The sequence below is a fragment of the Canis lupus genome, chromosome 24, assembly GCF_048164855.1.
Source record: "Canis lupus baileyi chromosome 24, mCanLup2.hap1, whole genome shotgun sequence".
Lineage (NCBI taxonomy): Eukaryota > Metazoa > Chordata > Mammalia > Carnivora > Canidae > Canis > Canis lupus.
In genome coordinates, this window is record NC_132861.1 from 4,760,400 (window position 1) to 4,781,279 (window position 20,880).

Genomic DNA, 20,880 nt, shown 5'->3' on the forward strand with positions numbered 1-20,880 from the left:
TCTCTAAATATTCTTGAGTTGGCATGGCACAGAGCTCTGTAGGGATTTAAGTCCTAATGGTTTAATGCAGTACTATCTATCACAGGAGAAAATCATGCATCTCCGTATTGTCTTTCACTACTTCATTATCTAACCAGTTTGTGGAAAGGGAGGTGTTTTTACCTTATAAATCAAACATTAAAACCAGTGTGCATTTTCTATTTACTCTAATATGACAAATGTGTTTATTTTTGCATCAGCTTAACTTTTTATTCATGTTTATTGATTGCCTGTGTTTTAGAAGTACGTATCAGAGACTATAGAGTATATAAATAACCCAGTATCCTGATTCTGTTCATCTTCCTCTCTTAACACTTCTGCTAAGGTGTTCCTGACCTGGCTCCAGCTTTCTCTTAGAATCATCACTATCCCCAAACTCTCCATATTCCAGCTAGATTAAGGTACTCACATTTCTACAAAGGATTCATCTTTTCTAACAACCATTCTTTTGAATATGTCTATGATTCTTCACCCTAGAATGCTTTTTGACCTCCTCTCATCTATAAAACAATTTATTAGACACTCATTTCCTCAAATGCAGTAGACCGAGCTCCCTGCATGGAAAATTGGCAGGTAATCCAAGGGTGAATATTCTGTTAGATAGGTGTGCAATGAGTGAGTCTCTTAAAAAGAATCTGAGTAAAAATAAAGTCTTACAGAAAACCATGCTATGGTATATTTATACTAAATAGCAAATATGGGGATCCCTGGGTGGCTCAGCAGTTTAGAGCCTGCCTTCGGCCCAGGGTGTGATCCTGGAGTTCCGGGATTGAGTCCCACATCAGGCTCCCTGCATGGAGCCTGCTTCTCCCTCTGCCTGTGCCTCTGCCAATCTCTCTCTCTCTCTCTCTCTCTCTCTCTCTATCATGAATAAATGAATAAAATCTTAAAAATAAACAAATACTTGAAAGAAAGAGGAAGGTAGGAATTAATGTTCTTTGACAATTAACTCTTGACCCTTATTTTTCCTTTTTTAAAATTATTTTTTTTAAAAATCCAAGTATAACTAACATACATGGTCTTTCTCTTTCAAGGATCATTCTATAACATGGAACTATCAGCTCTGGTCAGCAGGATCCTAGTGTCCATTCATCTGTGGCCAGAGGGTACCTGTCAAGGGAAGGATTAGCATTTCTTATTTAATGTCTGTTTTCTTCACTATCTAATAAGCTCATATGACATAAACTGTGTGTTATTTGCTCACCACTGTGAAGATGATGTCTAACACAGAGTAGGCACTCAGCATATATTTCATGAATAATGAGCAGCTGAGGAATCAAAATAATTAGAATTTAAATCCATTCTAGACAAAGAACCTGATACTCATGGAAAGGAATTCTGGTGAGAATGTGAAGTAATTTGGGGAATGACCACTACTAAAGGTTTGAGCCAAGGCGTTAAATACCAAACTGAGCACAAATGGCAGGTCAATCTCAAAAAGAAGTCAGGACCCAGATTCCAGAGGCTTCATGTGACATGTTGGAAAATTAGAATTCCATCCCAAGAATATCGCAGTTCTTGAGTGCATTAAGCAAGATATGAGGTAGTCTGACTGGCCCTTTTAGAAGAAGATTCTTGGAGGAAACAGATGATGGTAGAAATAAGATCCAGGGCAGGGAGAGCAATTAGCAATTATTATTATGATAATTTCTGTGGGAAACAGAGGATACCAATGAAGAGGCGTAAGCGATATATATGAAAATTTCAGTTTAGAGCCTTAAGGTTCCAAAGCGAAGACTCTCCACCTGAAATTTTGCTTCGGGTGATTTGCTGCCACTCACTAAGATCAGAGAGCATAAACAGAGAGTTTGAGGAGGAACAGATCATGAATTCCACTTCTGGCCTGTGAGTTTGAGATGCCTGTGAGATCTCCATGTGGACACATCAACGAGGCAGGAAAGCATAAAATATGACTGTAAGGGCAGACGTCTGGGCTGGAGATGGAGGGCTGGGAGTCATCAGCACATAACTAACAGTTGAGATCATTGAAAACCATCAGGGAGAGTAGACAAGATGAGAAGAGAAGAGGCTTATGAAACAAAGTATTTAAGGAGCAAATGTGAAGGAGGGACCTGCATGGGATCCTGAGAAGTGGCATCCCGATGGCAGAAAGCAAACATGCAAAGATTAAAAAATGAATATGGATTTTGTGAAGAAGTTTTAGAAAATAGGGCTAAGGAGAAATTTTAAGTTCAAGTTAAGCTTTTAACGCCTAATAATAGAGTTTGGAAAATGCATTTCAAATTGAAGAATTAGAATTTTTTGCTACAAGTCCGTCTGTAAGGATTTTAACAATTGCTTTGCAAAACAATGCCTGTATTTAAAAACTGAAGTTCAACGTATATGTAAATGACAGGAGAAAAATGAGAAAAGCAAAACCAAAAAGAATGACTTCAAGAGATAATTACTAAATGTTTATATCTCCATTTTTTTTTATATCTCCATTTAATCCTGATAGAAAACAAGGTTTCTGGATCAGAGAACAAATTACTTCCATAACAATCTGAACATTGGTTCCTCATACTCCAGTTCCCCACAGGGCAACAGATGAGAGCCAGATGTACCCTTTGCATCCAGGAGTTTGTACCACAGGAGGGGAACTGGGAAAATATGAATCTTAGAGCTTGTATAGTATAGCTGTGCCAGCTGCTCACCTTCCCCCTGGAGAAAGAGAGAGACCTTAACTTTCCGAAGTAAACAGATTCTCTTAGGGGAGGCAAAGGTCCCTAGTTTTATTATCCTTAGAATCTAAGCAGATGGCTCCAGGGGAGATGTTTCCAAATCTCTCAGAAAGTCTCTATATTTAACTTCCCAGGCTTATTTGCCATTCAGACATCTTTTAACAGCCATGCAATGTTTTGCTCAGGAAGCCCTGACCATGCATAAATGTGAACATATTCACATAGCATTGTTTCCCAACAATTATCAGAAGTGCTAGACTTTGAAGCAGACTTGCGTAATTATACTGGGGAAGAATCTAGCATTTCCTGATTTGTCAAAATGGAAAACCTTCCTCTTGATTTTGCAAGTCCCAGCTCAGAGAGTTTTCTAAGAAGGGATCTAAAGTACCTACCATGTCACCGGGTGATGATGGAGTCTATATTCAACCGCCTGTGAGACCTAGAACAATGAACAGCATCTCTAGGAAATTGAATAATATCAAAGGACCCTTAAAGCTTGAACAACATGTAATCTCTGTTCATTTCCGGCCCCATCCACCCCAGGCAGAATTTATCACTTTCTCTTCTCTGTTCTCACAGTACTTTGCGTTAATCTCTTAGAAACATTGCTATTATTAGGTGTGCCTCCCACCTTCACTGGACAATAAGTACTCAAAGGAAGAAAATGTTTCTTGGGCACCCATTGCACGCAGGGCAGTGTATTAGATGTTGTGAGGAATTCCAAGTAAATGATCACATCCTTAAGAATGCTTACTGTGTCAAATTATGTATACATTGAGATACAGTCCTAAGCCATATTAACTTAAAGAGAGAGAAAGAGAAATATAGGATTAGCCATCAAAGGGGGTGGGGGAATGTTCTCTACTTAAACATGTGTCTTTCAAGGGAAGTGAGAAAAAGAAGGTGAAGGTGATCTTAATCTCTGAAGGAAAACGTGCATCGTATGAGATGACCAAGAGAAGATAATTCGATGGTGGTTGATACTACAAACCCTCACTTTGATATGTGTTATAATGAATAAAAAATATTAAATTTTTAATTTTTTACATATATGCAAGATGACCTATTTTTTGGTGAACTTAGGAATGTTCAAGAGCAGTTATCAACATTTAAAAATAGAAAATAATTTCCTTCTAGCTCAAACTTGATTGTTTTAAATTGTCACTCAAGCAAGAGTCTGGGTATTAGAAAAAAATCAGAAACTTGTGATGTATTTTCTTCCCAGGGAGATTTGAAAAATACTATCTATTAGTTTCAAGAGAATTAATTAACATTTGTAAAGGTCTTTGGTATAAAATGTAATATAAAAAGAAAGGAAATATTCTAAAAGTCTGATGGGACTCATACAGAAATCCAACTTTTTTTTTCCTAACATGATTATTAGGAAAAAGATGCAGTTGTCTAGACATTTTTTAGGGAAGTGTATGAAGAAGAGAATTCAATTTATTGTTTGGTTCCTACAGAGGTTTAATTATAGATTTTTGGAACACGGTATTTCAAAGAGCATTTTTAAAAAAATTTTTTATTGGAGTTCAGTTTGCCAACATATAGCATAACACCCAGTGCTCATCCCCTCAAGTGCCCCCCTCAGTGCCCATCACCCAGTCACCCCAAACCCCTGCCCACTTCCCCTTCCACTACTCCTTGTTCATTTCCTAGAGTTAGGTGTCTCTCATGTCTTATCACCCTCACTGATATTTTCACTCCTTTCCCTTTATTCCCTTTCACTAATTTTTATATTCCCCAAATGAATGAGACCCTATAATGTCTGTCCTTCTCCAATTGACTTATTTTCAACTCAGCATAATACCCTCAAGGTCCCTCTACCTCGAAGCAAATGGTGGGTATTTGTAGTTTCTAATGGCTGAGTAATATTCCATTGTATGCATAAACCACATCTTCTTTATCCACTCATCTTTCGATGGACACCGAGGCTCCTTCCACAGTTTGGCTATTGTGGCCATTGCTGCTAGAAACTTCGGGGTGCAGGTGTCCCAGCGTTTCACTGCATCTGTATCTTTGGGGTAAATCCCCAGCAGTGCAATTGCTGGGTCGTAGGGCAGATCTATTTTTAACTCTCAAAGAGCATATTTGACCTTGTTTTTAAAAACGAATATAAATTTACTTCAGGAATACAAAGGATAAATTCCATTTTGCTCTTTATATAGTTCAGAGTTAAGATAATTCAAAGCTGGCACTTTAATTAACTGAGTCTTACTTTTCAAATAATTGCTGGTCAAAGTCTAGTAACAGCAAGAATGTTCATGTAATATCACGTTTTACATATTAAATATAAAAAATTAACAACTCATTGACTTCCAGGGTGATTTCCAAGTTGGGTTTTATCTGCATTTGGAATATAACAGATACAAAGCACTGATAGTCGTGCCCATATTGGTCATTACTATTTCCAGGGCAATGGACCAGAACTTCCACTTATTATATATAATTTGTATCCTACATGCATTCATCTAGACTAGGCAAATGTGTCAAATACCGTAAGTAAAACCATTGGTAATTTTGTTCAAAATTTAGTAGTTTTCCTTTATAATGTAGCTTTCTTTGTTACCATGTTGCTTTTCCCCATATAAAATCAGATTTTTTTTTCCTATGTAGCATTTTCTTTTTCTCTTTCTAAAGTTCCATCAGAAAGGTCAAGGTCAGATGTAATTCACATATTAACAAATTACTACAAATGACAAGGACAGACCAGGCAGGCCACTTTTATTAAAGCTTAGAAATTATAAATGGCTTTAATAAACTGTTATTTTTGTGTAGATGGATATTGCTGCCACCATCACGGAGGACATTGGCCACCGTGGAGACCCTACAGGCCATCATGCTGGATCTACCTGTCCTGAACTTGACATAGTCATATGTATGTGTTTGTTTTATTTTCTCTTTGTTTCTCTTTTTTCTCCAGTACAGCGCACTTAATCCACGGGAATCTTGGGACATGTGGCATCCCACGCTGGTGGCTGAAGCTTTATTCGCCATCGCAAACATCTTCAGTTCCTTGCGCCTGATCTCGCTGTTTACGGCAAATTCTCACCTGGGGCCTCTGCAAATATCTCTGGGAAGAATGCTCCTAGACATTTTGAAGTTTCTATTCATATACTGCCTAGTGTTGCTAGCGTTTGCAAATGGCCTAAATCAATTGTATTTCTATTACGAAGAAACAAAAGGGTTAAGCTGTAAAGGCATACGATGTGAAAAGCAGAATAATGCATTTTCAACGTAAGTCAAACAGACGCTTTTATTGGTAATTTTATGCAGAATTCAGAGTATTACATTATGAATTTGAACCATGACAAGTGGTTGCAAAGAAAATTGTGCTTAATGCAGAAAATGGAATTAACAGGGCTTTGAATACAAATGGATCCTTCTGACATATATATATATATATACAGCATATTTATTTTAAATCTTAGTAAAATGGTCTTTTAAAGGACCTCGTAGAAAGGAAAGCTATATATTTAGTTTTAAAATATGGAATAAAGAGGAAACTTCTGCCCTACTGACAGCTTACAAGCATGGTAAAAGACAATCTATGTAAGTACTTTTTGAGCTTTCCTGTGTTTTCTGGATAGGAAAGTCCCCCCACGTGTTCTTTCACTCTTCACACACAAAAGAATCTAAACATGTAGAAATAATCCAAAATAGGAACCCCAGGCTAACCACTAACCACTATAATTATGCACACAAAACTCTCTGTGCCCTTACACTCGATGAGCAGGAGGTCTCATTCAGTGTCAGCCTCTGGTCATTCTGAGGCAGGTTTGCTGACAGCACAGGCACATGCCCCCTTGTCTGACACCCACACAGTCCTCGTGGAACACACCTCTGCATACCTGTGTCCTCTGTGATCACCAGACAGCTGTGATAAGCAGTTCATTCGCAGATGAATGAAGAAGTTAGGTAATGTTCCTCCATGCCAGAACTGCAAATAAATAAACAAATGATCCTTCTGTAGGTGACTAAAAATCAGACCCTCTTCAGGGGCTGTTAGAGACTTTTATGTGAAATAAGAGAGTACAGCAATTTCTCAAACAGGAAAAAAATCAATACCTTCATATAAACTAAGTCACTTACGACTACGATATTCTTGTTAATTCATTTCCGTACCTGTTCTATCTTTGATCCCAATATTTAAAACTCCATTTTAATTAATCAGCATCTACTTCTTTGCACATAAAAATTTTAATCTCAGCCTTAGCAGCCTCGGATCCTTTCAGAAATAGATTTGCTACAAACCATGAGTCATAGAGGAAACAAAAGGTCATCTCAGCTTCACCTTATCCCTTCATCCCTTGCTCCCAGCCTCAATTCTTCTACTCTTTGGCAGTAGTTCTCCAGCCTGACCAGCTACCTCAACCCTGTCATCTTCCTCGTGCCCTGACCTTCCTGTCATCTTTATGACCCCAGACGGGAGGGGTTCAGTGGAAGCAATGTAGCAATGTAGCCCTTGAAGCAATGTCCTTGTGACTAGCGTGGCCCTGGATTGTGTCTCTGTTTTGATACTGGAAGGTCCTCTTTCCCCACTTGTTTGTGCTCCTTGACATGGTAATTTGCTCCTGGTGGCTGAGACTAGAGATGTACAAGGGTCAGATCCCACCAGCTTCATGCGTGGCCTCAAAGTGAGCCTCTTACAAACGTCCTGGATACTGTCTGCTGTCTCTTGATTTCTGATGGAGAGCCCTTCTGCTCACCGGCTTTCACAACTTCCTTGTCACCGCGTACTGCATGCACCTGCCTCCACCATCCCACCTACCATCTCCTTCTCATCCTGTGCTTTGTCTACCGGGGGGGAACTTCCACGCAGCACCTAGAACTGAGGTACCTCGGTTGTGTTTAATTCGGGGAGCAGTTCTGGTTCCAAGATTCAGCCCCTTCTCATACATCCGATTCATCTGCACTTAACCCCCTCCTAATTCATGATCCCTGAGTTCCCAGGAATCACATTGCCCTCTTCCTGGTTTTGTGGTAAATGATTACAAGTTATGAACCAATTTTACTCTCTGTCCAAGAAGTTCTACCGCAATGGAAGTCTGAGGCAAAAATATCTAGTAGAAATTGCATGCTAGAGGCAAATGTTAAGCAAGGTTAAATTGCTTGGATTGTGTGTTATTTTAGTGTACCCATGCCAGTAGTCTCCTCTATTTTCATGAAACGCAACGGATACTGCATATCTCAGAAATTAGAGGCCCAAATCATTCAGCCCGAATAAATCAGGTATTCTATGTGAATTTTTTTCCAGATCATAGAATGTAAATCTGCAAGCAAGAGATTATTCAAAAACTAAAAAATATAGCAACAACTCTTAGCATCACTAGTGTACTAGAATGTATAGAGTGTCCGAGGCAGGCATAAGTCACCTGTCCCTAGATGACCCTGTTTCAATATAAGGGGTGCCAGTCACTGCAAGGGGATGTCTAGTGATGCCCTCTGGGCTCCTGCTCTACATTTTATTTCTTTGCTTCTGTTGGTCTTTGGTTTTCTATTTATAATTTCTTTTTATTAATTTCTTTTTATAATTCATAATACTCCATAAATTTCTTTTTTTTTTTTTTTTACTACCCATTGCCTCAGATTTTATTCCATCGGAAGATTAAAATACAATACTTCATGTAAAGTACCTAATACAGCGCTTGCCATAGAATATGATTTAAAAAGAACTTAGCCACATTGCATCTGGTCACGATTATCAGTAGTGGTAGAACGTTATCTCCTACCACTGTCTCCCTGGTTCCTCCCTATTACTCCTTCCATTCAGGGTGAGAACGGAAGCTGAAACTCTGAGCCCTGGGTTTCCCATTCACTTCTGCCTCTGTCTCTCTCCTTCCTTTCATCCAAACAATCCTGAAAAGAAGCCTGAACAGGATATCTTGTTTTCTTCTTACTCATTCTTCATCCAGTGGCGATGTGGCTGTGGCTTCCATCAGTCCAGCAACACTGCTCTAGAAAATATTTGGAGCCTCCATATCCTTACTGTCAAGGGTGACTTAGCTTAAAACTTAAACTGTCTACATCATGTGACTCTGTTAACACTTTACTATTGAAATCTTGCCCTTTAAATTCAGTGTTTCTATGTCTTTATACTTTGTCTCCTCAAATTTTTCTCACTGTTCTTTGATCATTGTATTTCAGTTGTTAGTTTTAAATAGTGATATCTTGCCTCAGTGACTATCTTCAGATCATGTTACAGGAGCCCCGTGAAGACTCCTCTGTGCTTTTGGATGCAGCCCTGATGTCTTGAGGGATGTCACTAGCACAGAACTCTCTCCCTAAGATCTGTAAGTTCAACTGTCCTTTGATGCCTCTCCATGCAGATCTCCTAAAAATTTCAACCCAAAACCTGATCAGAATCGCTCGAAAAATTTGTTCTCCTTCCTCCTCAATTCTCTTTCTTGGCCAGTGCTATCACCACTCACCCAGAAACTTAAAACAAAAACTTGTGCTTTATAATTGATCCCTCCTTCCCCTGCCCCTCTGCACACAATCCTTGGTATCTATCTCTGCTCTCTTTGTTATCCCGGCATCATGTTCCCGTGTTCACTGCCCATGCCTAAATCCCAGTTCCCCTGCCCCTGGTCTCTGCCTCCTTCTCTATGTCTTCCATCTTGTTCCCTGAGTGATCTTTCTAAACCAAAATCTTGACACTTACCTGTTTAAAGTGTCTAAATGCTTTTTCATTCCTGACTGGATACAGCCACATTCCTTAGCATGACACACAAGATCCCTCAGTGATCTGTCCCTTGCTTCCTTGCTTCCTTATCTAGCTCCATCTTTCTCCATTCCCCAGTAACATTTTACTCAACATTTTCTAATCAATCCCCAAATATATCATATTCTTCTCTCATCCCAGAATGCCCTTTTTCTCCCTTCCTAGTGGCAAAACTGTCTTCTGCTTTCCAAATCCTACCTCAGATGTCCCTTTTCCAGATGTCTTCCTGATCCTCTCCTGACCGTGAGCTCCCAATGAGCACAGACTGATCTGTGTCTTCGCTGTCTTTCCTTTCAGTTCCACCAGCAAATGGACACTTCTTTCTGTTCTTTTTAGGCTTCCGCATTGTTTTCTCTTTAATATGGGAAGAACTGCATGATACTAAAAAAACCCCACAAATATCTGCTCACTGAAATGATTCTACATGAAATTTTAAATTAATAGTCTTTGCTCAAGGAACTCGCTTATGAAGAGAGAAGCATGGGCTTTATGACACATATTGGCTCATTAGAAAAATCCTTTTATGTTTATGGAGGTATATTCTTCAGAATTGGAACTGGCCAACTGAGCTCATACTTCATCTGTTTTAATATTACATTATTCCTTATAAACTAAGAATAAAATATTCAGATGTGTTTTCTGTTAATTGATGTTTACTCATCACTTTCATCTCAAAAGATAGAGGGAAACCTCAACTGTGAAATATATTACTTTTTACTTGTTCTCTTTCTCCAGCTATTAAGTATTTAACTGGGGAGCAAGCTAATTTTTTTTAAGTAGCAACTGAGAAATATCTTTGAAGAGCAAGAGACAAAAAAGTTATCTTTGGAAGGCAATGCTGTAGCATCAATCCATAGAAACTTCCAGGTTTTAATCAACTAGGGTTTTATGCTAAGTATTATTTAGTTAAGTGTGGCGTTATCCTCAAAACCGTTATATTCTTATCTCACCAAAGAATAAGGAAAACAGTTGTTATGTAATGGTAGTCTTCAATATACTGCAGCTAATGACTTTTCAATCTATGGGTGATCTTACTATCCATAGTTTTGGGAATCACTAATTGTGGAAACATTTCTAGAAGCAGTGGCTTTAAAATGTTAACATACATTGATTTTTTTAGTCCATATAATAAAAGAATAATTCACATAATAGTATAAATAAGAAACAAATTTAGGATTGATACTAAAGTCTAAATCTAAAAGTTAATATATTTTGGTTAAGTAGAACTGTTCTGCACATCTCACTTCTGATTGATTTCGCTGAAGAAAGGAAAAGATAAATAAGAATGAAATCCAGAATTAATCACAAAGTGTCACCTTATTTTGAATTTTCTTTTCAAATGCTAATTAAAAATACATATAAACGTTTTGCCAAAGGGTTTGCTAATATTCTCTAATAATTAGTAGTTCTTATTTAGACAGAAGCAAATCAGTATTATTCAACCATAGCAATCCATTTATTCTACATTAGTTTTTATTTGAACATTTAAAAAAGTAACTGTTACGGGATTTATGTGGCATTTTATATAATTTATTATTAATTATTAGCACTTATATTATGTGACTTCTAGCTTTCTCTCTAAAATGCTATTGATATCAGGAAAACCAGCTGAATTATATTTGTATATTTGTGGTGAGAATATACGTCATTTAGAAAGAATAAAATTATCTCACATTGAGCCCAAATGACAGTGTCATTAATTTTAGAAATTGTCCTTAAAATTACTAAAGATAAGGAACTTAGGCCTTGGATTAAATTTACTTATTTCCTGAGAAAGTTTTCAAAGAATTACTTAGAGTAGCCTTTACTAAGAGCCAGTGAATTAAATTAAACTTTGCCTGATAGTGTTAGAATCTGACATCCTGGTTGTCCTTTAACATAGTCATCTCTATACGTGATGTACATTGCTGCTGGCATGACAAAGTCTGATTAAGGTCGATTATATCAGCTCCTTTACCATTTTATGATAATTTTCTCCATTGTTGGATAGCTATAGCAAAGTAAATCAATAAATAATTACATTTCATATTTTATAATTAAAATTTAAACATTTAAAATATGGAACTTATTTTTTTAAAAAGCAATAAACCTGAGAAAAAAAGCCCTGAATGCCAATTAAGATATCCTTAATTAGGTTCTCCCACTTATACTGTAGACCAGAAATTCATGGAAGTTTTCAAGTAACAGGAATTTGATCCAAATCATGCACAGGATCATAGCCTTTGATCCTCTGAGTAAGGATTGATCTTAGTAAGGGCAGAATGTAGAGTAAGGCATGGCTACAGGAAGAGCAGGAGGTGACATAGCTGAGGACCATTAGATCATTTATTCTGAGAACCAGTGTTAATCTGAGTCATCTATTCCATGTATCTTTTCTTTGGTAGTTACTTGGCTTATTTCTGTTCAGTTCTCTTTTCTTTTGTTTTTGTGGTCTCAAACCTTTGGCCTCTCCTAATTCCAATGCCTCACACTCTCCATCATGACATTTCAGCCCCTTTTGGCTGCTGCCTCATTCTCTTGATATTTCTAATGTAAATTTTTATAGAGAGGAAATCTGATAGTGTAGGCTCATTTTTTTCATATCAGTCCATGCCATTAACCCTTGGTTGGCTTCATATGAATTGGCTTTCCTTGGGTCACTTGATCTCTGAAATCCTACCTCCTTAGTCACCATTTCAGGTATGAGAATATTTTATGTTTTTGTTTCTGCAATATGTGACTGAAGTCTTATTTTAACCATTTGTCAAAGAGTATAAAAATCCTGTTATCTTCTTATTACATTACGGTAAGATGTTATAATGGTCATGCTGAAACAGTTCTTCATTTAGGGTCAGACACTCTTCATCTTACCCCATTTCTTGGTCTAAGTTAAGGAAATTCTACTTTCAGTAAAACACCAGAGTTCATTCATTGGTAGGGATGAATTAAATGTTCTCAGAAATAGAAAAAAATAGTAAATTTTGGTATTTGAGCATTCTGACATTTTGCCATCTTACAGGATTCACCATGTCAACTTGAATTGTAACTGTGGAAATCCACAATGATAACATTATTTTTAGTCCTTCTACAACCAAGAAAGCAAAAGCATCTCAACAAACTGACATCTTTCAAAGACTAAGCTTGAGGATGTATCATTTATTAACTATCAGTGCCCTAGAATACTGGTTAGCAAGTTTTCTGTGAAAGGGATAGTAAATATTTTAGTCTGTGTGGGCCATATGTTCTCCATTGCAGCTACTCACCTCTATGATTTTAACACAAAAGAAACCATAGACAATGCAATGACCGATTATGGCTGTGTTTCAATAAAACTTTATTTATGGACATTGAAATGTGAAATTATAAAATTTTCACATGTCACAGACTAGCTCTTTTGATTTTTTTTCCCAACCACTTGAAAAAGAAAAAAAAAAAAAACATTCTTTTTTGTTTTGTTTTCTATTTTTTCCCTAATTTTATTTATTTTTTTGTATATTTTTTATTGGAGTTCAATTTGCCAGCATATAGCAATAACACCCAGTGCTCATCCCATCAAGTGCCCCCCTTAGTGCCCATCACCCAGTCACCACAACCCCCAGCCCACCTCCCTTCCACCATCCCTTGTTCATTTCCCAGAGTTAGGAGTTTCTCATGTTCTGTCACCCTCGCTGATATTTCCCACTTATTTTCTCTCCCTTCCCCTTTATTCCCTTTCACTATTTAGAAAAAAACATTCTTAATTCAGGAGCCATACAAAAACAGGCTGTGTGTCAGATGTGTTGTCCCTTCTCTAGGAAACTAAACACCTTTCAAAGCTCTTGGAAAAATTAAGTACACCTAGGAAAATTAAGTACACTGTTTGTACTATATGATGAAAACAATTTTCTTCAATTCCTTTTATTAAGTTTAATTTTGCAATTCTTTAATGCTTTTTATTCAGCTTAATCTTTAAATTAAATAAATATAAAAGGAATAAAGGTCTATTGTTATATCTTACTGTTCAATAGTTCTATTAATACAGCTATTAGTGTCATTTTATCTTTATTCCAGGTTGTTTGAGACACTCCAGTCCCTGTTTTGGTCAATTTTTGGGCTGATCAATTTATATGTGACCAATGTCAAAGCACAGCATGAATTCACAGAGTTTGTTGGTGCCACCATGTTTGGGACGTACAATGTCATCTCTCTGGTTGTCCTACTCAACATGTTAATAGCTATGATGAATAATTCTTACCAACTCATTGCAGTAAGTTGAATAACTTTATTTTGATTCAATATTTCCTCCTAGAATATGTTGTTTCTAGCCAAACTCTATCCTATTTATCATAGAAAACAGAGTCTGCAATTGACTATTGAGACAGAACAGAATTATAAATGTGTAGTTTGAAGTTTTTAAAACAGTATTATACCACAATTGGCAAAATACTAATTTAGTTTTGTCATATTATGAAGGATTATAAAATAAACTAAATCTATCTTGCCAGGCAGTCATTGGTTATGGCAGGCACTGGGGAAGGTATGAAATATGAACAAGTGGCTCATCTCTATGCAGCGTCCTTGGCATTTTGTGTTGTCTCTGTCCATTTAACCTACAGTCTTGGTTTAAACAAACTCATGTCAGCCTGGCAAGATACAAAAGCTAGCCTAGAGAGGAGTCTGTGGGAAAATGCTACAGGATTTTCATTTTCTCAAATCCAGAAAAGGCAATGTAGGAGTAACCCTCAATTCTACAGCAGAGTATGCAATACTATATATGTTTATTTGAAACTCTAGAACCCAAACAAGTTAGTTTATTTATTCATTTATTCAACAAATTCTTATTGAGAACATTATGTTGCCAACTACTATTCTAGGAACTAGAAATACAGCAATGAATAAGAAAGCCAAAGCAAAACAAAACAAAACAAAAACAAAAACAAACCAAAAAAAAAAAAAAAACTGAAAGAAAGAAAGACAAAGCCCTTTGTCTCCTTGAACTTACCTTCATATCAATGGCCATTAGCAATAGCAAACAGAACAAACCCATACTGGAATTAAATACATTTAAGTTTTTCATATTTATACTTGAGGCAGGTAGCATTTTATAAGCATAATTTATAACCATAATTTTCTCTTTAAATAACTACAATTATATTGCATCTTCGAATCTATTGCTAAACCGCTGAAGTGTTATTTTGAGACACAGCATTCTGAATTTCACTTAAACTGTCTTTATAGAGGCAAGATACCTGTCACAGATGAAAAACTGCATAAAATATGATTTTTATTTACTGATTCACAAACTTAGTATTTGCATTGGATATACCTAGGTCCTAGGATTTGCAGGTGAATATCTGAATTTGTGGAGCTTCATTTAAGCATATTGCAAATATGGATTTTTTAAGAAAGTCTCTATGTACTTGTTTCAGAAATTCTGTGTTCCTCTGGTCAGCATAACAAAACATGGATTCTATTTTCCAGAACACCTTCCAAAAAACAAGGAATCTCTAATTATCAAGCTATAGATAGAGAAACTGTATATACAATTTGGATCCTATAAAACATCAAATGTATTGATTTCATCAAGAAAAGAACATTATTTAAGAATAGTATGACTTTTTTTCTTCTTTATGGGGTGTGTCTTTCTAGGTGACTTTTTAAAAAGATGAGAACAATCTTCAAATCGCTGTATTTGTTTAGCTCAAACTCATAAACTACTTGAGAGGAGAGCAGACATGGAGAACAGGTGTACCTCTCAGCATCATGGGCATGATGGCTCCTTGGAGCATGAATATGCCAACTAATTGAATTTCACCTGCGTAACAGAAGGTGGTTTTGGTAATCACCAGCATAGAATATTTCATTTCCAGTTTCTCTGCTATAGATTTTGTTATAGACCCTCTCAGAATCCCAAACCATGAGCAAAAGAGTCTGCCTTGTGTTAGCCATAAGGGAGCATAATGAGGTCTGTATAATCTTTAACTTGTGCCTCCCGGAGAATCAGAAGGCATAGAATCTACTCAGGAGCCAACATTTACCGAAGTGACTGCCTTTTCATTACCTTAAGCTGATTCAGCTGACCCCCATTCTCCATGACTATAGCAAATGATATATACTTTAGTTCATTACTACAGAATCTATAAGCCTGTTTAGAAAGGAAGCTGGGGAAAGGGGAAGAAATAGAGGAGAGGAAGAGGGGAGAAAGGGGAACTGGAACTTCTGTACTTCTGTCTTTTGATCAGTGCATCCAATCAACATTTGCTAAGCAACAATGAAGGCCACACATTTTCTAGATATGCTGATTCCTGTAGAAAGCACAATCTGTCCAGTGTCTAGACGAAAAATCTCTATTGCTCAGAGTAGAAATGTGTATATAACACATCTATTCATTAGCACACAGCCACTTCGGAATATTAGAATGAAACATGGTCTAATGTTATTCTCCTACTCAGAAATCAGAGGTCTTCTTTCTAATATTAATGGGTTAAAATGAACTATTTTGAAATCCTAAAATGTATGTATGCTTAATTTCTACCACCTCCTACTTCCCAGATTTTTCTGCTTAAATCAGATTTGTGGCTAATTTAAGAGGGGACTGGCTGCCCTATCTCTGTCACAAATGTTAAGTTTTTCTAGGAAATAAATAAAGTGGAATGATTAATAATGATGAAAGGGATAGCTTCAGGCTTGCAGGCAGCAACTAACCATACTCCTCTCTCTGGTGCCATTTGGACAAGGTTATGTCAGGGTTCAATACTGTGTCAGAAATCCTATTCTACATTTGTTTGAGGAACTTCTCTCTGCATTTGTGCTTGTTGCCTAAAGGTGGACAAGAATCGTTCACATAGAAACATATCCAGTGAGACTTTTCCTGGAAACACCAGAAGGCTGAGCCATGAGCAGTCATGCAGGTGCCATTCACCTAGGCAGGGATTCAAGGCCTTGGGTAAGACATAAAGGCCTGTTTGTGGCCAAAATCTAGTGCAAGTGAGCTAATGCAAGTCTACAGTGCAGGAAATGAAAACTCATCTTCAAGTCATAACTGATCACTGCAGTCTCCTTAACACGGAGTTTTTTAAGATGTCAGTTTCACAGAAGGAAGGAAGGATAAAACCTGACAAGATTACTGTGACTCTTTACCAGGGTAAGCTGTCATCTGAAATGTTTAGATGACTATCCCCTGGAGTCAGCTTGGTTTTCCTAAGCAATTTAATGAATGTTCCAAGAGCTGCTCCAAGTCAAGTTACAGGCTCTCTGTGAGGTTTATCTCACCTCAGTAGTGAAGAAACCTGTCAGCAGTTGTCATATTCTCCCGTTCAGGACCATGCGGATATAGAATGGAAATTTGCTCGAACAAAGCTTTGGATGAGTTATTTCGAAGAAGGAGGTACTCTACCAACACCTTTCAATGTCATCCCGAGCCCCAAGTCTCTCTGGTACCTAATCAAATGGATCTGGACACACTTGTGCAAGAAAAAGATGAGAAGAAAGCCTGAAAGTTTTGGAACAATAGGGGTAAGAACACAGCATGTTAGTATTACCTTTTTTTTTTTAATTGTGTATTTGAATTTATTTAGATTGCTTGTTGGATATTTTTGCATTTTTAGCCTTTTTGTTTTTCCTGGTTGCATTTTGGTGACCATTTATTGCACAGCTGCCATGTCTGAGCCCCACTGGACATGGACGTCTCCTGGATCCACCACTGAAACTTGGGGAACTAGCTTGTTGGCCCTGATTTCTAGCTCATTTCAGAATTGCAACATCAGGTTATTGGTGGCATTCCTTATTCATTGTCTACTTCTCTCTCTTGGGATTGGAAGGGAAGATGGCTGTTCCAGTCATCTAGGCTCCTACACACAGTGTTTAATGTTTGGCAAAAATTTCCCAACTAAATGATTAAACAGGTATTACAATTTGAAAATGTTGTACCATGTTCAAACATAGTGACTTCAGAATATGTTGAATTGCTCAACATTTTGCTTCTACTCCCAATCATTTTAAATACCACGAAGCTGTGTTTCTTAAAAATGTTAGGACCACTCAGAGCCATGCTCCTGTTATACTGTAAGATTAAACTTCCTTTGGAAATTTCTTTCATGCTGGAAAGCAAGAGTTCAAGCGCTTCCATCAGAAGAGACAGCGACTTAGGTCTTTGTTCCAGCCAAAGCACTGACATGGGACAAATTATTCTTCATTTCCCTCTCACTTAATTTCCTACTTTTCAAAGTTCTCATAGTTATGTTTTGAGAATTCATATTCATAACATTCATTAGTCATTTTGAATGGCTCAGAGATACTGCTCTGGAAGTATTCTGCTATTTGAATCACCAAGTGATCCTAGTTACCTACTAAAATTTTTAAATTTGTTTTTAATTTTATTTAACATGGCTTTTGACTGCTAGCTGTCCTAAGTGATTCTTCTCACTCATTAACTTCGTTGCCTAGTAGGCATTGTTATCAGCATCAAACGGGGCTTTCTCTGCTGACAGTGGCATTGATTTTGCTGCCATGTCAGTAACATTTCTAATTTTAAAGAGAAATTGACTGGCAAGGGCGTATAGCAGAGAGGTGGTTAGGAGAAGTGGTTTTAAATTCTTATAAATTCTTACCCCATCAACTTGGAGGACTAAAGTTTGGGCATATATCTGATCTTAGAAACTGAAGTTAAATTATGATGAAAACTTAGCCTGCAATCCTCATACTAATTGATAGACTTTACCACTAACTTTAGAAAGAATGTAATTATTTTACTCCAGATGTTTGATTTACTCCAGATGTTTTAAACCTAAAAAATAGGTTTAAATTATTTAAAACTGGGTGTAAAATAAATTTAATGACTTAGGTTTAATAAGCAGTTATTGCACACATTCCACATGCCAGCCAGGAAATGGGTGATGGGAGGAGGTAGAAAGGCATGCTTTCATCCTTGAGGGCATCATTTCTCATGTGGGAGATACAAATATGAGACCATATTACTATAGTACATGATATATAATATATTTAGCATTATAATATTGGTACATGCAAGATGCTGTGACAACAGTGTAAGAAATAATTAATATCTTCCATAAGATAAGCAGAAAAAGATTTCAGAGAAGCCAAACTCTGGTTACTGTCTTTCACATTAAGATACACTTGTCCTTTTTCACATCTTATTTTTAAATTCATAAGAAATTTATTTAATCAATCCCTGAAAAGATATTAATGATTAATACAGTTCTATGCTATTTCTCATAGGAGTATTTTGATTTTTTTATTTAAAAATTTTATTTATTTATTCATGAGAGACACACAGAGACAGACACATAGGCAATGGGGAAGCAGGCTCCCTGTGGGGAACCTTATGAGAGACTAGATCCGGGGACCCCAGGATCACACCCTGAGCCAAAGACAGATGCTCAAACACCGAGCCACCCAGGTGTCCCAGGAGTATTTTTATTTCTTTTTGTTTTGTTTGTATTTCATTGTGGTTTTGATTTGTATTTCCCTGATGGCAAGTGATGCGGAGCATTTTCTCATGGGCTTGTTGGCCATGTCTATGTCTTCCTCTGTGAGATTTCTGTTCATGTCTTTTGCCCATTTCATGATTGGATTGTTTGTTTCTTGGGTGTTGAGTTTAATAAGTTCTTTATAGATCTTGGGTACTAGCCCTTTATCTGATACGTCATTTACAACTATCTTCTCCCATTCTGTAGGTTGTCTTTTAGTTTTCTTGACTGTTTCTTTTGCTGTGCAGAAGCTTTTTATCTTGATGAAGTCCCAATAATTCATTTTTTCCTTTGTTTCTCTTGCCTTCATGGATGTATCTTGCAAGAAGTTGCTGTGGCCAAGTTCAAAAAGGGTGTTGCCTGTGTTCTCCTCTAGGATTTTGATGGATTCTGTCTCACATTTAGATCTTTCATCCATTTTGATTTCAAAAGAGTTTCTGGCTCCAAAATAAAGATAACACACAAATAAATTTGTCCTTAATAGTTTAATTTTAGTGAATAGCAGAGAGAATCTTGGGTTTTAAGATGCCACGAAACTTGTAACACGATATGGGGCCCTGCTCTAATATTTTAAGAGATCCATCTGTGCTGCCACCAAAATAATAGAAAACCCCTCAAAGAATTTAACTTCCAAATCCCCCGTCAGGCTCCCCAGAATCCTCCCACTGTTGACACATTGTTAGGAATATGTTACCAACATTTCTTAGATGCAAAGAAGGGCTTAACATTCATTTGGGATTTCCTATTAAAGCAGTGATTCATGCCTTTCAGAGAGAGAGGGTAAATGGCTTAAGCTAAAAAGCTTTCTTTTCTGTACATTACTGGTCCCCAGAAAACCACATTTCTTTTTATGTCTCTATCTCTAAATTTGAATATTTTGATCCAAGCCTATGCACAGAAAGAGAATTCACAATTAACTGTGTGACCTCAAACCATTCCTTTCTCCTTAGCTACATATATCATACTAACCTTTGGTAATGGATATTTTTATGCTTTGGGAATTTATGACAAACTAAATAAACACTGTGAGTCTTCTCTGTCTTCTCTACCTTCATCCCACTCTCAGTCCTCCCTTTTCATCAAGGTAAGGCTTTGAGCGAACACCAGCCTAATCAAACTCAATACTACAAATTTACTGTTTGTCTAGATTGCATTTCCAGGATAGGGAGGACATAGTATTTTGGTTTGCATACTTATATTTGAGTTTTAGACATGTAGATTTTAGAAGGAAATAAATAATAGGTATTACTTATAAAGAAAAATATGAGATAAAGGAAAAGGATATTCAGAAGGTTGGGTAATATTAATAGAAGAGTTAAATGAAAAAATAATGCCAAAAAGTAATTGATTCTGCTGTGAACTTATTTTAATTTGGTTAATCCTCTTGACAGTTCATTAGTGGAGACAAATGAAGACAAGGAGATATACACATTGTCATTAATTAAAAGGTGACTTTGAAGTACCAGTGACAATCACTCTGTATAACCAAGGTATGGCTTAGAATATCGCATTACACTTCAAAGGGACCATAGAAATCATTTAGCTCAACCGCTTCCTCTCAAAGAGAACTTATTTACCATGCCCAGTGTCCCTTGGTGACAGCTGGGGGAAAACCGGGTCTTTTGTTTCCCAAATCAATGTGCTTTCTGTCACCCTCCGTCTTGATTCCCTGAAAAATCTAATAATGATGCAAAGATGCCTTCCATGTTGAAAACGTATGTATCTTTACATTTTTCTCCATAGCTCTTGCAGATCCTATCATTGTTTTCAGCTCCCTCTCAGATTCTTGTATCTCAAAACCTTCCTTTCACAGGCTGGCTTACCTTCTGTTTGCATCTCAACTGGTTTATATTTAGGCCACATTTTGAAGCAGAATTTTGATGCTAAACTGAAGATAGAGTTTATGCAGTCTGAGGCATTTTCTCTAACCTTCCCGACTTGTGATTCACTTGTTACCCAGCAGCTGCCCAAGTGTCACACTGGTGCTCCT

At 37.0% G+C, this 20,880-nt stretch overlaps 1 protein-coding gene across 2 annotated transcripts in view; it reads left to right on the top strand.

The window, feature by feature from the left end:
- The window catches only part of TRPC4 (transient receptor potential cation channel subfamily C member 4), a 208,202-nt gene that overhangs the window by 172,188 nt on the left and 15,134 nt on the right, over positions 1–20,880 (top strand). Inside the window, exons 6-8 of one of the 2 annotated variants that reach the window (XM_072797298.1) lie at positions 5,644–5,957; positions 13,474–13,669; positions 16,723–16,932. In XM_072797298.1, coding sequence (XP_072653399.1) covers positions 5,644–5,957; positions 13,474–13,669; positions 16,723–16,932 — 720 coding nt within the window. The remainder of the gene's footprint in view (positions 1–5,643; positions 5,958–13,473; positions 13,670–16,722; positions 16,933–20,880) is intronic. The other variant, XM_072797299.1, reaches the window with a different exon arrangement.